The sequence below is a fragment of the Equus przewalskii genome, chromosome 10, assembly GCF_037783145.1.
Source record: "Equus przewalskii isolate Varuska chromosome 10, EquPr2, whole genome shotgun sequence".
Classification (NCBI taxonomy): domain Eukaryota; kingdom Metazoa; phylum Chordata; class Mammalia; order Perissodactyla; family Equidae; genus Equus; species Equus przewalskii.
The window spans coordinates 22,405,113-22,431,275 of NC_091840.1; the positions used below are offsets into that span (position 1 = coordinate 22,405,113).

At 56.0% G+C, this 26,163-nt stretch overlaps 2 protein-coding genes across 11 annotated transcripts in view; one reads left to right on the plus strand and one right to left on the minus strand.

Moving 5' to 3' along the window:
* Positions 1-45: 45 nt before the first annotated feature.
* On the minus strand, positions 46-22,914 carry THRA (thyroid hormone receptor alpha). Of its 3 annotated transcripts, XM_070562070.1 has the most exons (10): positions 22,658-22,853; positions 17,538-17,604; positions 11,891-12,236; positions 9,420-9,487; positions 8,736-8,836; positions 6,690-6,837; positions 5,849-6,054; positions 4,700-4,846; positions 3,824-4,082; positions 69-3,485 (listed from the first exon to the last, which is right to left on the minus strand). In XM_070562070.1, the coding sequence occupies exons 3-10, from the start codon at positions 11,941-11,943 to the stop codon at positions 3,235-3,237; spliced, it is 1,233 nt and encodes a 410-aa protein (XP_070418171.1). In that variant the 5' UTR covers positions 11,944-12,236; positions 17,538-17,604; positions 22,658-22,853; the 3' UTR covers positions 69-3,234. The 3 variants fall into 3 exon arrangements, with proteins under 3 accessions (XP_070418170.1, XP_070418171.1, XP_070418172.1); XM_070562069.1 differs by lacking the exon at positions 17,538-17,604 and having other exon boundaries at positions 46-3,485; positions 22,658-22,914; XM_070562071.1 differs by lacking the exons at positions 11,891-12,236; positions 17,538-17,604 and having other exon boundaries at positions 22,658-22,866.
* Positions 22,270-26,163, plus strand: part of MED24 (mediator complex subunit 24) — a 30,861-nt gene continuing 26,967 nt past the window's right edge. For 2 of the 8 annotated variants that reach the window (XM_070562051.1, XM_070562054.1), the window contains exon 1: positions 22,305-22,475. The gene's annotated coding sequence lies outside the window, so the exon portion shown is untranslated. Of the gene's footprint in view, positions 22,476-26,163 lie in introns of all 8 variants that reach the window. The other 6 variants (XM_070562060.1, XM_070562059.1, XM_070562065.1 and 3 more) reach the window with 5 other exon arrangements.

Genomic DNA, 26,163 nt, shown 5'->3' on the forward strand with positions numbered 1-26,163 from the left:
ACTCTGCCAGCAGATGGGAGGATACAGGGAAACATCACGCAAGTCTAAGGGGGGGCTGCCCAAGGGGGTTATTTTCATCATATATTTATTACATAAATATATAGTAAAATAGACGAGCAACAATTACCATAAAAATATCTTTCTTTAAAATCCTGACCCAAAACACAACGGGGTGAAAAATCGCACATAACAGACATACTGATTGTCAACGTGGGGCAGGAGTAGGAGCCCCTCCAAGTCACCCCTACCGGCCCCACCCCTCCCTGGGGAAGGGACCTACCTCCTTCCCTGTTTCTGGCCACAACCCCCCTCCCTCCACCCCAGCACCAGCTTCTCATACATTCAGTAGCGCCTCCAGGGAAGTGTCCTCCTCCCCCCACCCAGGAGTTCCCAGGGCAGGAATTACTGTCCCCCTTATGGACGGTGTCTATGTCACATGCCCTGCCCTCTCCCAGCCCTGTAGACCCGCCACCAGGGGAAGGGGTAGGGGCTCCTCTACCCCCACCCTCCCCAAGTCTGAGCAGGGAGGAGGCTGGATGAGGTATGTGTGTTATGAGTGATGGGAGGGGGAATACTGAGATGGAGAGGCGGGTGGTGGGGGCGGGGTAGTGGTCATGGCTCTGGCACCCCCTTGTCCTGGCCTGGCCCCCTCATCCTATTCCCAGCAGCCCCTCCCCCCACCAATACTGCACCTGCTGCCCCACCCTGCCTGCCCTAGTGCCCCGGGCCAATACTGGGGGAGGCATGCTAAGCACCCACATCAAGGCCATCCCCCTCATTAGCACCAATGGCCCCCAGGAGAGGGCCCTGTCCCTCACTTCCAAAGCAGGGACTGGGACAGCTGCCTCTCTAGAGCAGGTGCGTGGCGCTCCTGAGTCCCCCTGGCTCCTCCCCCACCACGTGTACTTGCTCACACATTCACGCAGAGAAATGCACACATACACTCCAGATCACCGAGAGTAGAGGGGGAGGGGTCAGGGTTCAGAGTGGGGGATCACAGCTCATAAGATTGGGGAAGGGCGGGGGGATTTCCAAGTGCCTGTAAGAGGCCAAGCCTCTTTAAGGCCTTTTCTCCACCATGTCCATGGCTGAGAATGGGGATGGAGGGGGAGTCGTGGGGATGGAGGGATGGGGGAGACAGCAGACAGGTCAGGAATTCCACTGGGCCCCCAGGGGCAGAAGGAGGGTACAAGAGGGCTTACCCATGGGACTGGAGTAATACAGGAATCAGTACCCCAGGAGAGAGAGAGAGCATAGAGACAGACAAAGATAGCACGGGCAGCCCACGAGCCCAAGAGGGGTGGGGCAGGCACATGCACAGGTGACAGCAGATGCTCTTCCAGGACCTCCCCCCATGTTGGAACACCTGAACAGTGGGGGAAAGACATGCCCAGATGGGCAGCATAGCATTGCCTTCCCGTGTGTGTGTGTGTGCGTGTGTGTGTGTGTGTGTGTGCATGTGCGTGCACACGCGTGCATGTGTGTAGGGGGCTGTGGCAGGCTGAGGGCCAGGGTGGGGTGGCAGGTTCCCCACTGCTTAAGACATTTTTGCCCCAATAGTGCAAAGCGCAGGAAGCCCTGGCACCCTTCCCCCCGCCCCCTGCCCCATTCCCCATGGCTTCCGGGGGCATCTATGTCCACCCATCCATCCCTGCCGACATGCAGCCCTGAGCCCAGGGCCCTCTGGTCTGCGCTGTCCCTTCCCACCTGTCCCTCCTCCACCCACAGGAGGGCCACCTCCTCTCTCCATCTCTCCCCTGTGGAGTGGGTGATAGCCAAAGGGAGGAGGAGGAGGGCAGCTCACCGAAGTACAGACCCACAGAGCACTCCTCACCAGGAGGGTGGGAGGTGGCTCAAGCCAAAGTCCCTGAATTAGAGAAAAAAAGAGGGGAAAGGGGTCCCGGGGCAGAAGGGCGGCTGGCCTAAAGAGCTTCAAAGAAAAGAGGAGCACCAACCGCCCCTTCCCCCGGGGCCCCCAACTAAGTGCCATTTATCTAAGCACCCCCATTCTGGTGCCTGCCCACCCAGAGTCTGGGTTAGTGCAATGAGTGGGAGTGAGGAAAGAGGAGGGCAGAGGTTAGAGAGAGCCCAGAAGACAGATGGGAAACAGGGTCCTAAGGGGGCGGAGGCTCTGGAAGAGGCTCATGCACACCCCCCTCGCCCCCCAGTGCAGCAGCATCTGGATTGTAGCTAATACTGCAGGATGTGAAGAGGGCGGGAGCTTGAGCCACAGTTTTTCCTGTGTGGGTGCCAAGGTGCGGACGGAGTGGGGGGGACAGGGAGAGGCCCCTGGGGCTGGGCACCTGAAAGGGGAGCTGTGTGGGCAGCAGGGCAGGCTGGTGAGGGGCCAGCTGGCATCCAGCGTGAGAGGTAGATGGAACTCAGCGGGCACGAGTGGCAGAGAGCAGAGGAGTACTGGGGTGGGGGTGCCAAAGGGGCACAGAGGGAAGGGCAAGGCAAGAGGGGGTGGCCAGGACCCTGTGGTGTTAACTCACAGCTCTGATCGGCAGCCCTGCCCTTGGGGACCTGGTGTGGGGGGCAGTTCTCTCTGATTCGGGGGGAGGAGGGGCAGCTCTCAAAGTGCATGGGGGTGGTGGGGGGTCCTCCCCTCTGGCCAGCCTCAGTTAATAACTTAATATCATCTCTCTCTCTCTAGCAATTGCTCTCTTTTTTTCTTTTTCTGTCTAGTTTTTCTTCATTTATCTTCTCCCCTTGCCTGGTTTCCAAAGTGCAGTTAGAATGACTATAATTTTTAACTTCCAGAGGAGGAGCCAAGCCAAGCCTTCGTTTGCACTCAGGCATCTAGGGGAGCAGAGAGGCTCTTAGCCTGGAGGGGGAACCTAGGCCAAGGAACTGGGCAGGGGCTCTCTCTTGTGTGTGTGTAGGGGGTGAGTTGAGGGTATCTTCCCCCACCCCACATTCCTCTGTCCCCTACGGTTAAGATGGCTTGTCCTCTCTTAGCTCTCCCTCCCTTGCCCTACCTTCTCAGAGGACACAGTCCCCCAGCCCCCAACACTGTCCTTTTCATAGCAAGTTCATTGGTTTGCCCTGTCCCAGGGCTGGAGGTTCTGAGGAGGGACGGGGCAGTGCAGGGGTGTGTGTGGGAGCTGAATCTGTCTGAGGATGAGAAGAAGGAGAGAAGAGGTGTGGGGGGTCTCCCTCAGCCCCCAGCTCCACCCCTTCTCTCCAGGCTCCTCCCCACCAGCTCCGCACACCCTCTGGCCGCCTGAGGCTTTAGACTTCCTGATCCTCAAAGACCTCGAGGAAGAGAGGGGGGAAGAGTTCGGTGGGGCACTCGACTTTCATGTGGAGGAAGCGGCTGGCGTGGCAGGCCCCGATCATGCGGAGGTCAGTCACCTTCATCAGCAGCTTGGGCCAGAAGTGCGGAATGTTGTGTTTGCGGTGGTTGACGTAGTGCTCGAACGCCAGCAGGTACGCCTCCTGACTCTTCTCGATCTTGTCCACACACAGCAGGCCCGAGCGGTCTGCGGGGAAAGAAGGAAGGGCGTAAGGGGGAGTGGGTGAAGGGAGCCCAAAGTGGAGAGGCTATAAGAGCAAGGGGAGAAAAATACACTGTTGGGTGGGTGTAGGATCAACCATAGGGCAGAGGGAGAGGACCAAAAGGATGGGTATAGAGGGATAAGAGGAGAGAGGGACAGAGGGACAGAGAAGTGGGCCTGGGTGATGGAGATGGCCAGGATGACAGAGGTAAGTTTGGGGGATGTAGGGGTAGGCATAGGGGTAGAGAAGCTGAGGAGCAGGGAGAGACTGTAGGATTAAGGAAGGAGGAGAGTGACAGCCCTCCCAGCCAATCGGCAGGTACCTGTTGACATTAGCAGCACAGCCTGCAGCAGAGCCACTTCCGTGTCATCCAGGTTAAAGGCAGAGAGTGACTTGCCCAATTCAAAGATGGCGTCAGAGACTACGCCCAGGCCGCCATTCTTGAGCTGCTCCCGCTTGACAGCCATCTCCCCGCTCAGCGTCAGGGTGTCACTCTCGGGGTCATAGCGGACAGCTGCCCGCAGGGACATGATCTCCATGCAGCACCCCTTCAGGAGGATGATCTGGTCTTCGCAAGGCAGCTGCGGAGTGGCAGGGCCACAGGAACACTCAGCATGCTCCTCACCATGAGCGTCCCCTATGAATGCCCTCTGGGAGCTGCTAGGCCACCCCTGGCCTCAGCCAGTAATATGTACTCTGAACAGCTAAACTTGTGCTGCCCTATTTCATTAAACCTCACAATTAAGCCTGTGAGTTAGGTCCCATCATTATCTCCATCCCCACTGCAAATGAGACTTGAGGTCCAGGGGAGTTGGGTAACATGGCCAAGGTCATACAGCTAATAAGGCAGCTGTCCCCAGAGTTAGTGCTCAAAGATGAGAAGAACTTTCAGGCTACCCAGAGTTGGGATGGCCACGTAGCCTTGATGGGAGAGGGGCTGGGAGGGCCCAGGAGGGGCTGGAGAGACTGCGTACTTGGCGGCTCCTGGTTCCTTAGGGATCAGGTAGCCCAGAGAGTGTGCCTGTGTGTGGGGGGGGTACGTGTGTGCAAGTGCTGGGTGTGTGTTGACCTACAGGAATTGCTCCCTGTCCAGAGAACCTCAGATGAGCATGTGCTGGGACTGGGGGACTGGGGGACTGGGGAGCAGTGCCAGGTTTGCCTCCAGTATGGCACATGTCTCCTCCCACCTGCCACTCACCTCGGAGAACATGGGCAGTTTTTTGGCAAAGTCCACCACACGGGTGATGGCCGGGGTGATGATCTTGGTAAACTCGCTGAAGGCCTCTAGGTCTACCTTGTCTCCGTCCGGCATGGAGACGATGGGTGACTGGCCAATGTCATCCGGCTACAGGGAGACATGGGGGTCAGCTGGGGCTGCAGACCCCTTTCAACCTCTCACTGAGGTTCCCTGCCCACCAGGGGGAGCTCCAAGGCAGCATGGGGAAGAGGGACCGCCAGTACTGCACCTGGGGACAGCTGTGTCCCAGGCCTAAGGCTTCTCCTTCACCTGGGGGCAAAGAACAGACTAGAGCCAGAGCCCCAAGTCTGCTAATGGTAATAATCATAACAGTAGAAGTAATGTCATAATAATAGAAGCTATATTCACTGAGTATTTAATATGTGGCCAGGCAATAGGCTACACGTTTTACACATATTATCTCATTTAATCCTTACCATAATCCTATAAGGAAGATATTATAATGACGTCCATTTCACAGATGAGGAAACTGAGGCACAGTGCAGATAATAAGCCCAAGGTCACATGACTAGTAAGTGGCAGAACCAGCATTTGCACCCAGGCCATCTCACTTCTGACGCATACATCTGCTTGGTGTTGGAGCCCATGTGCTTAACAGTGCACTGTTCCACCCCCGGGCCTACTCCACCAGGAACCAGATGCCAGTTTTCTAGCTTCCCCCACCACATATAACCAACTGGCCATGTCTGCCCAAGCTGACCGTTCACTTGGCACTCAGTTTTGCCAAGGCCTAACACAATGCTTGGCATCCAGCAGGTGCCCAAAAATACTGTTACATGACTGTGTCCTCACCCTCTCCACCCAGTCACTGTGGACAGGAAAAAGAGGAGAGGTTGCCCCTGCTCACTGGAAATTTGATGAGGAAGGCAAGGCCCTGTCCTCATGGGGCTCCCAATTAGATGGATAGGCAGGACCCAGACAGCAGCGACACACACAGAGGTGTATAAATCAGGACCACCAAGGTGTGAAGACTTTCAGCTTTGGGTCAGATTAAACCAAGAAGGCTTCACGGAGGAGGCAAGACTCTGAGCTTGCTCTCCTCTCCCAGCCACCTGGCTACTACTCTCCCCATGCTCACTCTCTCCTTACCAGGAATTTCCGCCTCTGCTTCCAATGGCTGCCCTGGGCATTTGTGCTGCGATGGGCCTCCGTGGCAACATGGATCAGATCCCACTCTTCAGGAGTGGGCTCTGGTCGCTGCTGCAGTGATCGGATCATCTCCTCCTTCCGTCGCCGCTCCCGATTCTGCTCAATCAGTTTGCGCTTGGCCACCCGCTTCGAGTCATCTAGAACCACTGTCAACAACAGAGATACACAGAAAGAGTGCGCATGACACTCTCTACAACCTTCTCAGGAACTACCCTTTCCAGTATACAGGTTAGGGAAACTGAGGGCCAGGGAGGTTAAGTGACTTCCCAAATCACCTAGCACTTGGGTGGTACAACCTGGATCATGATAATCACTGGGACCACATCAACTCCAATTTGGGTTGATCGAGAGGAATCGCATATTCTGGTCTAAAAGGCTATGGTGGGAGTGGTTACTAGACAACCCTGCCATCCAATCCCTAGCCAATGAAAGATGCCCTCTCTCACTCGAAGTGGAGTGTCTTCTCTGGCAGTCAGGAACACTGTGTTGGGGTGGGGGGTGCTCAGGACTTCATTCTACCTAATTACTTTAAGGCCCCAGAGTGGTGAAAGGCAGGTAAACACTGAGGCCCATGCACAGGGCCCACAGAAGAATCCTGTTTCCTCTTCCCCAGAGATAAGGGCAGCAGGGACCAAGATTCTCAACATTCATTCTGTCATCGGCCTGACCTGGATTGTCACTCTGCCCTGTGGGTCCTGAGAGTACCCTGGAAGGGAGCTGCCATATCTGAATTCACTCCCACAGGCAGCCACCTGGCCCGACCCCCTCCCCATCCCCTTACAGTCCATGGCCATGCCCACGGCGATGCACTTCTTGAAGCGGCACAGCTGGCACTGATTGCGGGTAATCTTGTCGATGACACAGCAGCTGTCATATTTGCAGGAGTAGGTGGGATGGAGGTTCTTCTGGATTGTGCGGCGAAAGAAGCCCTGGGGGGAGGGGAAATGAGCATGCTGTGATCATGATCTCCCCCTCCTGAACCAACCATGCAGTTCATGGTGTGGGGGGGGGATTAGTGAGGGAACCTGGTGTCCACCTGACACAGCAAGCCCAGGATCACTGGGGTCTGCCAGGACTTAGAAGGACCTTAGAAATACAGACCCTCAGCCCCCAAGCCGCTGAGGGATGGGGGTACATGCACACTGGTGGTGGTGGATGTAATGATGATGACCAAAGTGGGGAGATTTGGGCCAGGGATGGTGTGCAGGGCTGAGAGGCTTGAGGAATAGCAGCTTTCGAAGTCCAATTAATACCTCATTTTCCATCTTGCTAAACGACTCTAAAAACAACACTGACCCCAAAACCATTCTCATACATGCTGCCTGCTGCCCGTGTAGGTGGAACTGATGAAATAGGGGGTAAGAAAAGCCAAGAGAAAAGCATTGGGTATGAACTCTAGTAGATTTAAAAGAAAATTTTCAGTTCTATGTATCACGTTTAGTCTTTGCTTTAAAGGAAAAACTTCAGGAGTCAAGATGATAGTATTAACAGGAAGAGCTAGTATCTGTTGAATGCCTCCTATCTGCCAGGCCCTTAGAAGCCTTTTCTTTCATGCATCATCCCATTTAACGCTCATGTCAACCCCACGGGGTAGGAACTGGTACTATCTCCATTTTGCTGACTAGGACACTGGAGCTTGGAGAGATTAAGCGATTTGCCCAAAGTCATATAGCTAAATGGGCAGCAGAGCCAGAACTGGACCTGAGGTATGGACACCAAGGTCTAAGCTCTCAGATTCTGGGGTGCATTAAAATCACCTAGGGCACTTACCAAAAACACAGATTTCTGGGCCTCACTCTAGACCTCTAACATTGGACTCTCTAGCATGGGGACCAAGGCATCTCTTTTGGGATGCTCCTCTTGGACTCAGATGTCCCTGAGGATGAGGTTCCTTGCTCTGTGTTACACTGCTTGTATTGCTTCCAGGAACACTGCTATGGGCCTCTAAATGCCTGGTGGTCTTGGTTTGGTTGACACTAAGAAAGAGAGGAACTTGATGCCTTAACATATTTTTTAATATTTCTCTTTCTTGAAAGGTCTTACATTTTCAGGAGGTGATGATGTTGGAAAAACCATGCAGGCTGAAATGTCCAAAGTGAAATCTACTTAAGCCTCCCCAAGTCTATGACCTTGTCCCTTCTGCCCAGGGAGACTCCTCTTCTCTTCTGGGCCCCACCATGCCCCCAGCACTGGTTCTTACTCTTCCAAGTGCAGTGCAAGCAACCAGGGAGCCTGTTCCACGGCCGATTCCTGGGCTCCACCACAAAAGGTTCTGATTGAGTACGGCTGGGATGAAGCCTGGGGATCCGCATTTAACTAGTACTGCAGGTGGTCCACAAACCACAAACACTGATGTTGGTTTCAACTGATGTCTGTCTCTCTCTGGTTGGCTGTAAGCAGCTTGAGGACAGGGCATATACTATACCCCTCACACCTGATACATTGAATGCATAGATGACAGCTGACATTTATTGAGTGCTACCTATGTGCCTGTCACTGTTTTAAATACACTACGTGAATTATCTCATGTAATTCTCCCAACAACTCTACGAGGCTCGTAGTAGGATTATCTTCATTTTATAGATGAAGAAACTGAGGCTCAGAGAGATCAGACATCTTATGAGTGGCAGAGCAGGGATTATGAGTGAGTGAGTGAGTGAGTGAGTGAGTGAATGAATGAATGAATGAATAAGAGAAGAGAAATGATGACGTGATGGTGGGCTTTAGGTTACATGTTTATAGAGCTATCTGTTGTGCCAGGTGGTGGGGGCCTTAAAGAGAGTGAGATGGGGTGGGGGGGGAGGGGCAGGAGCTGGCTGGTCCATACCTTGCAGCCCTCACAAGTGATGCAGCGGTAGTGATAACCGGTTGCCTTGTCCCCACACACGACACATTGCTCGTCTTTGTCCAGGTAACTAGGGATATACCCTGGGAGGGAGGAAGGGAGGCAGGCATGGCTTGGGCCCCCAGCAGAGAGGCTCCTACACTTTCTCCACCCCACAATTTTTCCTTCCTGGCCCATCCCCTAGCCCAGCCTCCCTGAAGGGTTCTTTGTGTCCAGGGAGAATCCCAGAGAAACATCAGAGGTCATCTCGTCCATCCCCTTCCCTAAGAATATGGAGAATCCCAGTTCTTCTGACGGCCCATTCAGGGCTTCTCTCTTGCTGCATCTGAGGGGCAGGGGATGTGGGAGAAGGAGAAGCAAATGTCAGCAGCTCATCTCATGGGAATATAACCCCCCGGCCCTATAGCCCAGGCTTTGATTCTAGGGCGTCCTCAGGCAAGGGGGTTATAGGAGAAGGGAAGAGGTCCTTCCTGACCTAATCCGTCCTCAAAGGTTGGGGCATGTCCACATCACCCGTCTCACCTCCAGACAAGTCTGTCCCAAGCCCTCTAGGAGGCTTCCCCACAGGACACAGGAGCTGCTGGTACACGCCCAGGCCCCAGCAGAGCCCCGGCCTGGTTTGGTGGGGCAAGGGCGGGGAGGAAGGACACACGCAGCCAGGCTCACCTGACATGCTGGTTTTCAGGGAACATTGGCCGTTCTTTCTTTTTCGCTTTCCATCTGGTGACCTGGCACTGGGTGGGGGCAAAGTGGGCAGAATCACAGAGCAGTCTTTGGGCAGCCCCCTCCTCATCCAGTAGGCTTATAGAATCCCCCAGGCCCCGACTCCGTCCACCTTGTGTCCTCATTCTACCTCCCACTCCCAACCCAGGTCAGCTGACAAAACTGAGAAGGATCCAGCTATATAGAAGCTTTGAGAAGAGAGATAAGGGGCTTGGCTGGGGCACAAGCATGTTCTAGGGCCCCAAGACGCGCGCGCACACGCACACACACACACACACACAAACATACACACTAAAATTTAAACACTCATAATCCACAAGATATCCACATATTTAAGCCTTCAGTACATGACACATATACAGAAAGAATCTTCATGTCATGCTTAAAGCTATATAACCTTTAAAACACATACATATATGCAATGTAAGACCAGCGCATATGAATAACTATGAAGCCTTCAATATAAACCCAAGCATGGTAAATAAGCACCAAGATCTACATATCTGTGCAACTTTCAGGCATTCTCAAACGTGTTTCTGACCTCTAGAATATGCCCATGTGTTACACAACCCTTTGGACAGGCATCTAATAATACCATCCCCCACCCCCAGTGAACATGTTGCTTGATTTCCAGGTCATGCACACATGCTAAATAACCACAGTGACTGAAAACATATAGTGCCTAGCAACTGGAACTAGAATGAACAATGAGAATAGGAAGGGACTTCCAGAGTCACCCTGTCCACAGCCTCTAATTAACAGAGCAGCAAACTGAGGCCCCACTTGTGCCTGGTGACACTGGGCACTGGAGTCAGAGCCAGGATAAGGACCCTGAGCCCCTCCATGCAAAGTATTAGCAACCCTCAGCCACTGCACATACATGTCGCCAGCCTCTCCACGTTACATAACCTTGGCACGCACAAATTACATAGCCTTCTACACGCATGCACAGTTCGTATAACCACCCTGTGTGTGCATGTTGCAGGGCCCCTCCCCCTGGAGCCTGAAGCAGCTCCCAACACACTGACACAGTGACCTTGGCCAGGGTCACAGTCACAGTCACAGACAGCTCTGAGTTCCACGTCCCCTGGAGATTACCCTTGTCTGATTTCTACAACGGTTGGAAGGTCAGATCTCAATCCTGCCTCCAGGAGGGATGGGTGTGGGGGAACTCCCAGCCATCTAGGCCCCAGTTGAGCTGGCAGTCTTCAGCAATTACTAGACTCACAGCGCCTGAGTGCAGTCCCAGGGACAGCCACAAGGTGGCGCAGGGACATGGGGGAGGGGAGGTTGACAGGGGAGGGGCTGCAGCTCTGGGGGACCAGGAACTGGCATTCCCGCCTTTCTCTGAGTTAGGAGCAGACTCTCTCAGACCCACAGAAGTCTGGGCAGGGAGGTACAGAGGCTGCAAGTGAAAGCTATGCAGTGATAGGCCTGATCTTTTTCAGAGTGTCCCCCTAGAGTGAGGCTTTGGGGGGGGGGTACCCCAGGTGCCCTACACAACTGCCAGCCCCATCCACTTCCTCCACCCCTCCAGAGACCCAGTCTTGGGCCCCAGGGCTTTGCCTGGCCAGGCCTCTGGCCTCCTGGCTCAGGATCTGGTCTCCTAGGCAACAGCCACACTGCTCCCCAGAGCACCCCCTCCCCCCACCCTCTCCCTGGCCATAGGCACAGGCTGTACCCAGATCCCAGGGCACCATGCCAACTGGCACAGAGCTCTGTGCCACTTGGAGATGAAGGGAGAGGCAGGGACCCTCGGGGCTCCTCAAGGGCAATGCAGATCATAGGTAACCCATCCCCAGTTGTGCGTTCAGGGCTGATGCCTCCTCCACGTGTGAGTAAAACCTTCACTTCCACTTCCTGGGAGGAGTCCCATGGCAGTGCCCGCCCTTACCCACGAACAAGGAAGAGTTGTGAGGCTCCCAATAGGTTCCAAATATAAGTGTGGGCTGTGACCAATAGTTACTGATGCATGTGCCCTGAAATGTCATGTCACATGCACCATGGCTTCTGGATGGCACACTAGTAATCAGATGTGAATGGGCTGGTGGGGAGAGGAGGAAAATGGCCAGGCTGTTTGGATTCCACATGCTCAGGTGAGGGGGGCTGAGGGGACACTGGGGGCACTGGAGACTGCCCAGCACTGTCAAGGGAGGATCACAAGCCTGCTGCCTGAATTACTCTGCTCTGCATCACCTCCCTCCTCCAAAATGGGCATCTCCCACTTCAGGTGCCTAATTCCCTGCCACGTGTGATCATGACCTCATCTGGGCAAAGGTAGGCAGCATGCTTGCTGGCCTCACGCCCATCCCCCTAGAGGTGCTTAAAAGGCCCAAGCTCACTCTCTTTTGCCCAGCCAGGTGACCATGCCTACTGCCATGAAGTTGGCACAACCTCATTGCTGGACCCGTTACCTGTTCTCCTCTGGGTCTGACCCACACTCCACCTTGCTTGGCTTCTGTTCCATTCACTTCAATTCCATCCAGGATGCCCTCCAGCACGCCAAGAGACTGGGGTGGGCACACTGGCCCCCCCGACACGCCCACAGGCCGCCCACCCCCCGCCACCCAGGCCCTAGGGCACAGCACCCATGGTGCCCGCCTCAGCACTTGGCCTTTCACACCATGCCCTGCACCCCCAGGGGGGCAGGCGGTGAGAGGGGCCAGGGAGTGGCAGGTGGTAGAGCTGGGGGGCAAGCTGGGTCCGTGGGGGGTCCCTGGCTGGGGGAGTAGTTTCGGAGTCTCGTCCTGTCCAAAAGTCCTGCAGAGAGAGGAGAGAGGCAGGGATAAGGTTGCACCATGGTGGGGGTGAGTGGATAGGATTCCTTTGGTGGCAACGTTTTGGGCTCTTGGGGCTCATAACAAGATGGTGGTCGGCATTGAGGGCAGGCGCAGGGAGAGGACCAGGATAACCCCTCAGATCAACAGGTACAGCAGGCAAGGCTGGTGATCCGCACCCTAAGCTCCAGATGTGGAAATGGATGGAGGGAAAGAATGAGGTAATCCATGTACCATGTCTCCATTCTCACATTCAATCAAGTCCCTGGCCCTTAATAAGTGTCTATTAAACCTTAGCTATTGTTACCATCCCTCTAGCCAAGTTTTCCCAAAACTCATCAGTATTATAGGGCAAAAGGCGACCAGAGACAAGCAGTTTTCAGCCTGGGCATGGTGGGTACCCGTGAAGGAAGGGTGGGGTGTGGGGGCAGCACACAGGGGTCATGAGTCCACCAAAGTGCCTTAACAGAGAGAGACACTGAAAACAGTGGGGAGCTGACTTCCCCTGCTGCTGGCAAAGTTATGGCTCCCCAACCCCAGCCCCTCAAAGACTCCAGAGCTTCCCATTAAAGGTCCCAAATCACACTTCCCAGTCTGCAGACCAGACTTCCCAGTTGGTTTAGCTGAGCTGCCACCCACCAGGATGGCAAGGGGAAGGGGAAAGGAAACTAACACTCATTGAGTAGATAATATGTGCCCTCCAAAGTGGGCATCAGAACTTTACAGATGAGGAAACTGAGTCTCAGAAAGCTTGATCATTCACTCAAGTTCACGCAGCGAGTAAGCAAGCGGCTCAGGGATGAAAACCTTGCAGCCTTGCTTGAATGCTAGCTGTGTTCTGCAACCTGGGGTCCAGGGCAGTGCCAACCTGGGCCCACCATTCCCTCTGCACTGCACCTCTTACCACAGGTTACAGACCTGAGGCTGTCTGCACACACAGGCAGGTGTGGGCATGTGAGAGGGGGACAAAGGGTGCAGCTCCCCAAACACAACCTCCATCACGTGGCTGCTGTACCAGAGACCTCGCCCCTGGGCCCCCTGGCCCCACCCCCAGGAACCGATAAGGAGCCAGGGTGGGAGGGGAAGGGAGAGATAAGCCAGGCCATTGGGCAGGGCAGTGGGACAGGGCCTCTGCACACAGGGGAGCCCCCAGTGTGGGGACCGTGGCAGGAGTTCAGAAGGGTGGCCCATTCTGCCTCTGATACCCCCACTGACGAGGACTGGGCACTGGGGGCTGGACAGGAGACTGGAGGAGGGGGGCGCGAGCGGGAAGCCTTAGCCCAGGGAGCTGTCAAGAAAGTAGGTCAAGTTTTTCTTGGCTTATGGAGAAATTCCTGTTATAAATTTATAATGGCGTAGCCAGCCCTAGGGGTGGAGGTAGGGGGAGGAGAAGGAGTGGGTGGGGATGCCCAGGGACTGGGCACTGGGGCCTGCTGCTCTCAGCCAGCGCAGTGAGGGGTAGGGGGCCAGGGCAGTTGTGGGGGTTGGGCTAGACAATAGAGGACTATTTTCTGTCGCCTCTATTTCCACTTCTATCTGTGCCCAGCGAGGCTTCCTTTGGTCTGTCTGTCTGCATCTGAATGTCTCTCTCTCTCTGGGTCTGAGTGTCTCCCTGTCTCCCCCCTAGGCTGTGCCTCGGTGCTTGGCACACCCTGGCTGCGGTGCTGCCCCCGCCTGTCTCCTGCCCACCTGGCATGCTGCCACCACTTGTTTACAGAAGCTGGAAAAATCCACTCGCCAGCCAGAGGCCCAAGCACCCCCGGGGAGGGGAGGAGGCAGGCATAGGAGTGGGCATGCTGAGAGAGGGGCAGCCCTGGGGAGCAAGCCCTGGGGGCAGGCGGAGAGGGCCAGGGTGTGTGGGAATGGGTATTAGCAGCTGTGGCGAGGCAGGCAGGGAAGACCAGCAGCAGCCACATGGCATGGGCAGCTCCTGCCCCAGGCAATAGCTCTGGAGGACCCCTCCGCCCCGCACCCCTTCCACTGCCAGTTGCTACAGGGCACACCTGGGGCAGTGCCAACCTAAGCCACCATGTTTATTTTCCCTTCCCCCTCCCCGGCCCAGCCTTAACTCCAAATGTGTCTGGGCACTGCCAAGGGCTTGCACGTGCCTGCTGGGGGGAGGGGCAGGCTCCCTCTCTGCCCCACCTCTGTGCTGAGCTGAATGGTGTCCTGGTGCCTGTCAGTGCAATCCAGGCTAGGCTGAGCCCCTGGCAGTGGGCAAAGGAGCAAAGCGCTGCCCTCGCTGCTTGGGGCACCCTCATCTGGCGTCTAGCAAGAGCCTGGAACCCTTTGGGACTCTTCATTATCTCTCTAGGGACATACCTGGGCCTCTGAGGCAACACAGAGCAAGCAGAGGGCCCTGCATGCAGGGAGGTACATACCACGTGAGCCCGTGTTAGCTGTGGGCAGAAAAAGGTCAGCAGGGAAGGAGGTGGGGCAGAGATACCCACCCTGAAGGGCAGCCTCTCTCCCCTCCTCCTGGAGTCCAGTTTAATTCCCCAAGCTCCTTCCTGGCACATCCCCGGCAGAGGCTCAGCCCCAAAGAAGTGGACAGAGTGGAGCTATTGGGTTCTGAGACTAGGCTGGACAGCTGGACGCAAGACCCACCTGTTGGCTGGCCTGGCCATCAAATCCCTCTTTGTCAGATAAGAGCTGCCGGGTGGCAGTATGGGCAAGGTGCCCATGAAGGGGGAAGCATTTCATTAAGCTTAAGTGCTTCTGCAATGGGGGGACAGAGACAAGAGACCAATGCGGCATCCGTGGGCACCATGCCAGGTTCCCACTGCAGGACTGTCCCACTCCGCAGTCCTGCGGACCCAAGGGACTTCTCTAAAGGACTCCTGGGACTGCCAGAGAGGATGTTAGTCCGCAGAACCTAGCCCCAAATTCTACACACACTACTCCCCTGAGTATCTGCCCTTGGCTTCGGCCCCACCCGTGTGGGGCCCCTGAACTTTGTCCTCAGTGCTCTAAAGAAAGCCCGGCCCTCCTCTTGCCAACCACAGAGGGAAAGACACACACATTGGGGGGGGGGGAGCGCTGAGACAAGGGGAGGAAGAGGAGGGGAGCATGAAAGGGATGATGGAGAAGAAAGAGGAGGAGGAGCAAGAACAAAGAGATGGACAGGGATGATAATGAAGTAGAGGGAGAGGCAGAAAGGCCGCAATGAGATGGAGGATGGGGAGAGAAGGGGTAAGGCAGAGAGGAGGACAGAGAAGGGGAGGAGAGACAAATGGAGGAGAGGGGAGACAAAGAGAGAAAGGTGACAAAGAAAGACGGGTGGGGGGGGTGTTTCATGCCCCGCCTAAGTCCCACCCCATGGAGGCTGGGGGGAGGGGGGAATAGAAATGGTTTCCACGGTGACAGCTGGTTCTTGGTGGCCTGGCATGTGGGCTATTAATAGTGCTGTGGGTAGGTTCACACCTCCCTCTCCCCTTCCCCTCTGCCTGCTGCTAGGGTTGGGGGAGATGTTTTCCCCCACTCCCAATTATCTGGCATTGATGGCCAGACTCCAAACCATGGGAGCCAAGGGTGATGCTAAGGGGCCTGGGTGGCCACTGTAGCCCAAACACACACACGGGCATGCACAGGCAAACACAGGCATCTGTGTGCAGACACTGCCGCCCGTGCCAACGAGGGCTTCCATGGGCAGCCACAAACACCAACAGCCCCTGGGAATCTGGTGATGGTGGAGGCTGCAGCAGCAACACAGTCCCCCACGTTGAGGGGTAGATGCCCCTCAGGGCTGGGACCTCTTTCTCTTGTCCCAGATCCCCTGTCCTATTCTCAGGTACGGACTGAGTGGGACTGCCCCACCCAACTGGCTGTTATCCTAATGCCAGAAAAGAAGGGAGTGAAGGCAGGAAGGAAGGTACTATTTGGCAGGTGTGAGACAACAGAGGAGCAGGCACGGCTTGGCAAGTGGGAGGGAGGGAGGCAACACTCCTTGGTGGGCTCTCGCTGGGCCCCCATGAGTTGGGATTTTGGAGCCTAAGGGCATTGACCCTTAAGTCTGATCTCCTAGCCACGGTGGGGCCTTGGAGGCTAGAGGATGGAAGATGGGGGTGGGGGATATGACATAAGGGGGAGATCGGTTACTTAAACAAAAGATCCTCTCCCCCAAAAGAATATAACAGGAAACTCCCCCCAGCAGATCAGAGACAGAAAGACATAAACAGCAGCCTTGACTTGGGCCAGATGCCCAGTATTAACATCAAAGGCTGTGCTCCCCCAGTCCCCCAAACCTCACCCACCTGCTGCCCTCCTTTCCCTCCTCCCACCCCAGGCCAGCTCCAGTCAGGCATCAAGGTGGGTGCCCAGGTCTGGAGGTCACCTCCATCCCACATGCCTACTGATGATGGCTGTACCCACACCCACACTCAAGAGCTCAGCCCTTTGCCTGCTAGCCCACAGAACTTCGTGCCCCCTGCCCCAATTCCCCTGAGGAATGGAGGCAGAGATCCAAGTAGCCCAGAAGGCAGAGTTAGGAGCACCCCAAGCTGGGCATGGCACATTCTCCCCACCCCCCAACCCCTAGCAGCCAGCAGGGTAATCGGAGCTGGGAGCTGGGGCAGCTGAATGCTAGAGGCATGAATGTCACGGGGCCAAGGCGTTTGCTGCAGATGGCATCATGGGCACAGAGCTTGGGGTCCTCCCTTCCTCACTCCCCCCTTCCGAGGAGGACGCCTTAGAGAGGAGCTGTCTGCAAGCCCTAGGGAGCATCGCCCAGGAGGGAAGGGAAAGATGGAGGGGAAAAGAAAGGCAGGGATGTTCTCTCAGCCACCTGAAGGAGGAGGGAGCTAGCCCCCACCCAAGCAGAACTGGCAAAGGCAGCGAGAGAGAGGGAGAGAGAGAGAACCTAGGAGAGAGGGAGAGCGAGAGAGAGGGAGAGAAGACAGGGAGAGAGGGCGAGACAGGGAGAGAGAGGAAGCGGGGAGAGGGAGGGAATGGAGAGAGAGAGGGAGGAAGAGGGGGCAGAGAGATTGAAAATTGTGTGTGTGTGTGTGTGTGTGTGTGTGAGAGAGAGAGAGAGAGAGAGAGAGAGAGCGCGCGCGCGCGAGCGAGCGAGCCAGCGCGCAGGCGACAGCAAGAGAGCGCCGCGAGAGCAAGTGAATGCAGCTGAGTCTCGGCACACACACGGACACGTGCAGACACACACACTCACTCCGCATGCGCAAAACCGCGGGCTCCCAGTACCCGGTTCCAGCGGATATTCAGAGCCCTCCCCAACCCACACATGCACAACACACGCACACATGGTTGCGCGCACAACACACCCACTCACTGATGCGTACAAAAACGCCGATAGCCACCAAAGCCTCGGTCCGGTTCCCCTTCTCCCGCCCACGCTCCTTGGTAAAAGAGAAAATGAAACAGGCAGCTAAGACTCTAGGAGCCAAGAGCTCATCTCTTCCTTACAAGAGGAAGAGAAGAAGAAGAGGTGGGCTGGGGGCTTGGTCCAGTCATGCTGCTCTTTGCCACTGCTGCGGGGTGTGGCTGTGCCTTTGGCCCTAACCTTTAACCCCAGTCCTTGGTCTCCCAGACTGAGTGCTCACCCCTGGACACCAGTAAGTTCCATATTGCTCCCCTTATCTACCCAGAGAACTTCTGACCCCTCCCTCTGGACCACCTCACACAACGGCACAAGAGAGGGAGGTCCCCTTTGGTACCCAAGCCTTGGCCTGCCAAGGAGGAGGGCAGGCAACATTACATGCCTGAAAACCGTATGTCCCCCACCACACACCAGCACCAGATGCCTCTGTGAGAGACTGAGAACCATCTCTGGTTCCAGGTGGCATGTGTATCCCCACCCTGGAGCTTGCCAGGCCCTGGGAGGAAAGGAGAATCCACAGGCTTTGCTTCTCATGCCAGGATGTGACACAGGTTGAACACAGGTGTTATCCTATGTTATGTTATTTACCCTCACTCTCAGTGAGGTAGGCATCGTTGTCTTCAGATGATGAAAACCCAGACCCAAAGTCAGCAACTGGTGAATGGCTGAAAGCCAGCCTCCAACTGCCAGTCAGTGCTCTTTCCACCATGGTCATGCTTGCTTCCCTCCCCAAGAGCCACAAAGATCCCCCAAGCACCTTTGCAGCCATGAGAACTAGAGTTGAGATTAGACCCCCAATCCAGAGGCTTCCCAGTGGCCCACCACAGGGCATCCCTCCATTGTCCTTGCTGCACCTTGAAGGGGAGGGGCTGAATTAAAAGGGATTTGGGGAAGAGAAGAGTCTTATCACCAGACTCGCAAACGGAAAGAGGCAACTCAGGACAGACCCTGGATCTCAAGGTGCCATGTCCACTACACTGGTCTTTACTCAGTGCCACTACCCTTCACTTTAATGCGCCCTCGGGCAGAGGTAGGGAATCTGGTGTCAGCCAAGCCTGGGTCCTGGTTGATTGATTGATGGTAAGTAGCTGGGATGCTGGGTCCCCAGGAGAGAGGAAGGGTGCTGTACTCTACATGTAAGAAGAGAGAGGGGTTGGAGAGAGGAGCCTGCTTTCCTTGTTATTTCTCTCCTCTACTTTCAGTGCTCAGACTTGTCCCAACAGAGGTGCAGTGATGCCCAAACATTCATGCACGTGCCCCTCACTGGGGAGGTATGTCCCAGGCTGGGATGCCAAGGGCGCCTTTTAAGAAGCAGCTAAAAGGAGAGGGTCAGAGGAAGGCGAGGCAGAGGAGCTCCAGGTTACAAAAACTTGTGGGGGAGAGAGAAGTGACATGAAGGGTGAGGAGGCTGGAGATTAGGGACCCACTAACCTTCCCCCCACCCCCACCCCCAGTCCCATCCCATTCCTGTGAGGTCTAGGAGACCCACTTCTCCATCAAGCTTCTCCAAGAAATCCAGGGGACCCCAGACCCACAGGCTCTCTCACTGTAACAGCTAACACTCTGTGTATGGATCTGCTTGTCATATATGCACCAGGTACTTTTTAAAGCATTTTACATGTTCTAACTCCTCTAATCCTCAAAAAGCTGAATGAGGTAGGTATTATTATCCCCAATCTATACATAAGGCAAGGGAGAGGTTAAATTGCTTGCCCAAGGTTATACAACCAGCAAGCGGCAGAGCTGAGATTCAAACCCAGGCAATCTAGCTCCAAAAAAATTCCCTGCTCTTAACCATTACAGCATATTAACTGCTAGAGGAATGATAACTTGCTCTCTCACCCAGCTGGGGTCCCTGTGACCAAGCCTCAGTTTCCCTTCTGTAGCAGCTGTGGATTCGCTATGGTAGAATCAGTAACAAATAGGCCATGGCTCCAGGGGAGCATGGCCAGAAATGACTGGTGGCCCCTGGGCTCTGGGCCTCCTGCCCCAGTGCCCCCTGCTCAAATTCCCTTTCTGGAAGAGCTGCCCATTCTGCCACTCTAGGCTGGAGCCTGCACTCATGGGAGAGGGCCTCACTCAATCCTGCACATAGTCTGGGCAGCTGTACCCTCAGAACCAGGCTCTGAGACCGGGCAAAGAGGACACAGCTGTTGGGCATCTCTGAGGTGGGTCTCAGCTGCCAGGGGTGTGGAGAAAGGCCTTTGTGAGTCTTGCCACGGACTCAGCTCAGCTGGATCCTGCCAACTCCCACCACTGACCATAGGGGTGATTATTTTCCAGCGGGGCAGTGTGGTCGGGAGCCTCCTCACTGGCTTGTTTAGGAGCTAGCTAGCTGTAGCCTGCACATCCAGGGCTTCCACCAAGCTGGTGTCCCCTGGCGAAGCCTGCCAGCCTTAGAGGTCAGCACGGGCAGTAGCTGACCCCCTTCCCTTCCCCCCATTCCCAGCCCCCAAAACTTTCTGGCCGCAGCTGCAGCACTGAGGAAGCGCAGGATGTCCTGAGCAGCCAGCTGAGCCCCCCCGCCCCCCACCCCAACCTCCCAGTGACCCCAGAGGCAGGGCAGGCGGGGCCGAGGGGCGGGGCTTGAGTATTAACAACTGGAAAAGTATGAAGACCATCACTGCCAGTTCCCAACTCCAAGAAAGTAGACCCTGGCAGAAACAGAGACAAGAACAGGGGTACCGACAGGGTGAGTGTTACAGACTGGCAGAGAAATAAGGAGAGGGAGAATCAGACACAGCAAGACAGAGCAACAGAGAGACAGCGTTAGAGAGAAATTCCAAGTCAAAAATACACATCACTCACCCAGACACTCACCAGCATACGGCCTCCTAAGGAAGGCTTCCAAGTTTAGACTGGAGGGCAGAGGTGGGAAGAGGGGCCAGACTCTTGGTGGGAGGCAGGAACTCAGCTGGGGGTGAGTGAGCAGCCCCAGGAAAGGCTTAGACAAATGACCCCAGCAGGGGCAGCTAGATCCCCTCATTTGCTTTTAGGGTGGGGATAGCCAGCTCTCCCCAATACCCCCTCCCCCAGCAGCCAGGATAATCCCAGATGCTGGAAGTCACTGGAAACTGCCTCAGGCTCATGACTCGGCCCTCTGGAACCCCCCTGACCCCCCTACTCTCTTTGCTCTACTTTTCCTGTCCCTCCAAAAAAAAAAAGCTGAGCCTAAAGTAAGAAGACAGGAGGAAGCTTGGGGGGGGGGGGCGGTCTACGACTATGTGTGCATCTGGGGTTGTCTGGACACAACTGTTAGTGTGGACCTGTGACTGGGTGGACTTGAGCCTTGTGAACGCCTTCTGCACCTGAGTCCCTGGGACTGTGTGCAAATGAGTGCACCTGTGTCCGGAGTTCCCACAGTCAATCAATTAACAAGTATTTACAGAGGACTTCCTGTGCAAGGCTCTGGATGGGATCCAGAGCTCTTCCAGGGATTCTCCCAGGTCTCAAGGAGCTCACCATCTAGCAGGGTGGGATGACAAGTGATGGAGACTGAGAATGTTATCGTGAATGCATGCCTTGCACCATTATGCAGTAAAATCTTTTCATACAGATGAATTTAATTTTCTTAGGAGCAGGGGTTTTACAGAACCTCACAGATCCACAGTAAGAGTGCAGGAAAATACTTGTTGCTAAGTTGTGCATACATGTGTTGATGTGTAACTGCGTGTGCATTTGACTGAGTGATGGTGACTGTCACGGCAGGCGATGATGCCTGTGTGACTGGGCTCATGCGAGCACGTGTGTGCCTGTGAGTGACAGGGTCTTTTGTAATATGCGGCTGTGTGCAATTGCTCTGTGTTCATGCATGCGTGTGATAGTGACTTTTTCTGTGTGGGTGACAGCGACTCCTCCTTGTCCCTGTGTGTGACAGCATCTCTGTGTGACCCTGTGCGTGGGTATGTGCATGGGTCGGTCTGCCAGCTCTTGGTCTCCCGTGGGTGTGTCCCACCCCTCTGAGCTCCCCGTTGCAGCGGCAGCTTGCCTCTCCCCTTGTCCCCATGTGGGTGTGTCCAGCAGCTCCTGTCCTTGAGTCTGCCTGGGTGTCCCTGGGTGTGCATGTGGCTGTCTGTGTGGGCATATCTGTGTCTGCATGTCACATTTGCTTCCCCCCTCATCTTGGACAACAGCCCCCTTCTTCCCTTCCCCCTCCTGGGGCCAGAGCCAGTACTGAGGGGCGGGCTCCCATCCCACCCGCTTTCCTTTTGCGACCTCCTCCCCTGGAAATGGTGGCTCTCTCTGTTGCCCCTATCATCCCCCCCACCACCACACACGCCTTTCTTTCACACTGGACAAGGGAGGGCCCCAGCCAGAGAAGGGGCATGAGAGACACGTTGCACGGGGAGGGAAACTAGGGAGGAGGGGGCACACACAACACAGGTCCGTTCCTTCCTCCCTTTCCCAGCCGCCCTAGCTTGCAACTCTAATCATCTAGGGACCCTCAAATACACTCCCCCACACCCAGCCGCGTTTTTTGCAATTAGGAGTGTTGCAACCAGAGAGCCATGCTCAATTGGGGAGGCGGGTGAAGTGGGGGGGGGGGGACTTTCCTCTCCCGGGGCCCGTGCAAATGCACCCCCCCACCCCACCCATATTGCCCTCCGCAGCTGGAGACAGCTTTGCAAAGGCCACTCGGCCTCGGCCTGGAAGGCTGGGGGGGGCCTGGCGGGGCGGGGGGGTGGGCAGGCCTCCCGCGCACCGTAAACAAACCGCGGCGCGGCGGGCGGGGGAGCTCCGGCGGCCAGCAGCGGGGCCCGGCCCGGGAATGCGCAGCGGACGGGCCGGACAGAGGCCGGGCGGGCCCTCGAGGGGGAGGCCTGGACGCCATCTCCGCCGGCGAACCTCGGGGCCCACCGACCTCCTAGCAACACCTCCCTTCCCTAGGGCGTAAGTTGCAAGCTCCCGGGCTGTGACAGGGTCACTGGGGCGCCGAGGAAGGCTGAGGCTGGCAGTGGGTACCCCCCGGGCGCCCCCAGCCCGCCTGGGAGCTGGCCACAGAGCCCCGCGGCTTTGCATAATCAATCGCGAGGCATTTGCATATTAATGCCCCCTCGCTCCCTCCCCCGTACCTCGGCGTGGCGCGCTGGACCGGGCTGGGCAGCGACGCGGGGTCTCAGCGCCCCGTGTTGGGGGCGTCCATGGGGGGCCGGTGGGGCCCGGGCCGCCCGCCTCCTGCGCCCGGGTGTGAGTGCGAGTGAGCGCGGGGGGGCGGGGGGCGAGTGTGGCGGCCCCGCGGCTCCTCCGGCAGAGGCGGCGGCCGCTCTTGGCTCCTCCCTCCCCCGCCCCGCTCGGGCTGGGGCTCGAGCTCCGCGCGCCCGACCGGCTCGCGGCTGCTCCCTGCAGGCCGCCTTGCCGCCGCCGGCCCCCGCCCCCCGCCCCCTGCCGCGCCCCGGGACCCCGGCCAGCGCCCGGCCGCCCCCGGCCGTGTCTGCCCCCGCCCCCTTCGCACTCGCCCTCCCCACTCCAGGCGTCTCCAGCAGGAGGGGTACTTGGTGACATATTTTGGAAGAGATGTCATTTAAAAAATAGTCTTCGTTTGCTGGAAGAATTGGAGGTTTTGGGGTTTGCACCATGGGGATGGAGAAGGGAGTATCGACGAGCCGCCTGCATCTTATAAGTCAGGGAGAAATTCTAAATGCCAAACCGTAGGAGGTTTAGAGTTTGTTTCTGAGTTCGGGTCCTTCCTCAGCCAGTAACTCACTGTCTGACCTTGAGCAAATCACCACCGCTCTTGGGGGCAGAGGTTCCTCAACCTTAAAGTTCTAGGGCTGGGCAAGTGACCCCTGAGGTCCTTTTAACTTCAATCATCCTATGCTTTTAATCCTTTTGGAGGTTTCCTCCCCATTACCTCCCTTCCTCTCTCGTTTCTAACATCATTACCTGATCCACTGCCTTCTCTTTCAAATGTCACCCTCCTCCAATATAGGCGCTTTCTACTCACTGTCACCAGCCATTTCCTCAACAATCTGGTCCCCTTGCTGAGCTGGGGTGGGGGCAAAGACTGCCCTACGCCCTGAGTCTCAGCTTCACAGAGGTGGTATTTCCTCTGTGTTTGCTCCACCAAAATCCAAATGGCACCAGGGCCAAGGAGGAGGGCCTGCTGCATAAAAATGGATCCCCTTCCCCAAAAGAGAGGTCTCCACCATGCCAGCCCCACCCGCCATGCACACACACACACCTGCATTCACGGACATAAAACCATCCCAGTGACGCCAGAGCCCCTTTCATCTTGGGATCTCCCAGCGCCAGGCAGAGCTCTAATTACCCCAGCACCCCCCCTGGCCCCGCCGGTTCCCCTGCTGTCATTAGCCCAGTTTTACCAGCAGGGGCCACAGCCTTCCCACGGTGCCCAGGGCAGGGCCCTGTCTCCACAATCTGCTCTTGGGGAGAGGAATGTGTATGTGTGTGTGTGTGTGTATTAAGGGGAATTACTCTACCGGTTGCCCAGATTATACTGGGCAGAATCACTTGGTAAGTGTGGAGTTCCGACCAACAGCCTTTCCGAGTTGGGCTGCACATGCTCATCCTAGTCTCAGCCAGCCTCATCCTCAGCTCTGTTGGAGCCACTTCTGTTACAGGGGGTATTGGTGTTTGCAATGCATGGGGGAGTAGGGGGTGCCTCTCTGGGGTGCCCAGAATCATGGAGATGAGAAAGGCAGCTGGGATGAAAACCATGGGATACAGAGTGGAGCGGTAGAGATGAGCGGTATGCAGTGGGTAAAGGAAGCCTGTAGTGTGCAGTGACGGCTGCAGGAGGGAATTGAGGCTGTAGTGTGCAAGTTAGCATGTAGTAAGTGAACCTGTGGGTTCAGCCTGGGCTCGCAGTGGACATGCAACAGCTGCAGTGTTGGGCAGCAGGCTGCACCGTGTCGAGTCAGGGCAGTGTGCAGTGCGAGGTGTACTGAGGGTGGCCGTCTGCCAGTCCATGCCACCTCCTCTGTGATCAGGTTTGCCTGAAACCCTGGGGAGCAAGGCTGCGGTGTGCAGTGCTCAGGGTGCATGCTCTACCCAGTATGGAAATAGTCTCTTGAAATTCGGCTGCCCAAGGAGTTGGGACAGAATCTCAGTGCTTGGGATACATTTATGAGATGAGCTACATTTATGTTCTGCATTGATCAGGCAGAGCCAAGAGGCAACGGAGAGGTCTAGCAACAATCTGGATTAGGGCAGGGTGACGGTGACAGAGTCCAGAGGGGGCTGAGGAAAGTGTAATGGTTTGTCTCCTCTCCATTCTGCCTTCCCTCACCACATCTCTCTTTGACAAAAGGCCCTAAAGATATGGGGTAAGGGAGAGTTTTTGAAATCCTAGACCCAGAGCCATAGAAAATAAAGTGCCTCCCCTTCATCTACCTTTTTTTCCCCAGGGGCAGATTAGGGCATCTTGAACTCAAAGACACGAGTTTACCATTCCCATCTTCTCCTTACCTCTCTCTTTCCTTGGCTCCCACTATGGGCTGCTGACAGACCTGGGCAAGGGCAAAGTGAAGGGCACACTGCCTCCAAAGCAGGCATCTGGCCAGATGCCAGGATCCAGCCCAGGTCTGGGCTTATAGCCCCTGCTAGTGTTGCATCATCCCTCTTTCCACCACACTCATCCTGCCTACCCCCATTTCTTGAAGCTTCCAGCTCTTCTCCGAGTCATTTCATCCTCAGCTCCTGTTCTCTCCTTGCTGTGAAACCCCACCCGGAATGCCTTCTCCCATCCCCCCAACCTCTGCTTCAGGGCTGAGTCCATCAGGAGAGCAGGAGGGTGGGGCACAAGTGAGGATGGATAGAGACCCTCCAAATGGATATGCCTGACGGCCCCCTCCCTCTTAGATTTTGGTTGCCAAGGAGGCAGCAGGAACAGCCTGTTCTCTGGGCTCCCATCAGAGCAGCTATGCCCAAGCCCCTCCTTCTCTTCCTTCTTCCTTCCCTCCCTCCTAGATTGTTGCTAGGAAGCACCCCAAGATTTCTCAAGGGTCCCACCCCTAGAAACCAGGGGATCCAGATCTTTCTGAAGAGCTCCCTGCAAAAGCCTGGAAGCCAACACCCCACACAGCATCCTCTTCCCCTGCCAAGAAGCCCCAAACAGTTTGGGGGAACAGGGGACAGGCCCTCTACCAGCCTGCCCTGGAACTAGCTCTGTGGCCTGGGCCTCAGTAATTCCCCTCCCCCATCTCCTCTTGACCTCCTGGGCTCTGGGTGGTGTCAGCAAGTGATGAGGTGTCTAGCAGACACCCCTTGACTCTGCAGACACAGCCCCACTTATTGGGGAGTTCTGGAAAGACAGCAGAGGAAACTGAGGTGCCACCAGCTAAGAGAACCTAAAACCCAGGTGTTTCTCCCTTTAGTGATCTTTCAATCAAGAAAAGATGGTGGAAAAGGAGGAAAGAAAGAAGGGATAGTTTATGGGAATTGGGAATCAAGTGGCTGGCAGAGATGAGAGACTGGGAAATTAGCAAACAATTGCCCTGCTAAGAGTAATCTCACTCCAGTTAAAGGGGACTATGGGACAGGCTGGTGTGAAGGCCTGTATAGAGTATAGAGTAGCTCTCAGGGGTCAGAGGGAGGGGTGGTGCAAAGGGAATGGTAG

Excerpts from the sequence above, each read along its gene's own strand:
- THRA (XM_070562069.1), bottom strand. The coding sequence starts at position 11,943 with ATGGAACAGAAGCCAAGCAAGGTGGAGTGTGGGTCAGACCCAGAGGAG. Across the intron at positions 8,837-9,419 it reads CCTGAAAACCAGCATGTCAG|GGTATATCCCTAGTTACCTG; the intron begins GTGAGCCTGGCT and ends CCTCCCTCCCAG. Across the intron at positions 4,847-5,848 it reads AGCAGAGGCGGAAATTCCTG|CCGGATGACATTGGCCAGTC; the intron begins GTAAGGAGAGAG and ends GTCTCCCTGTAG.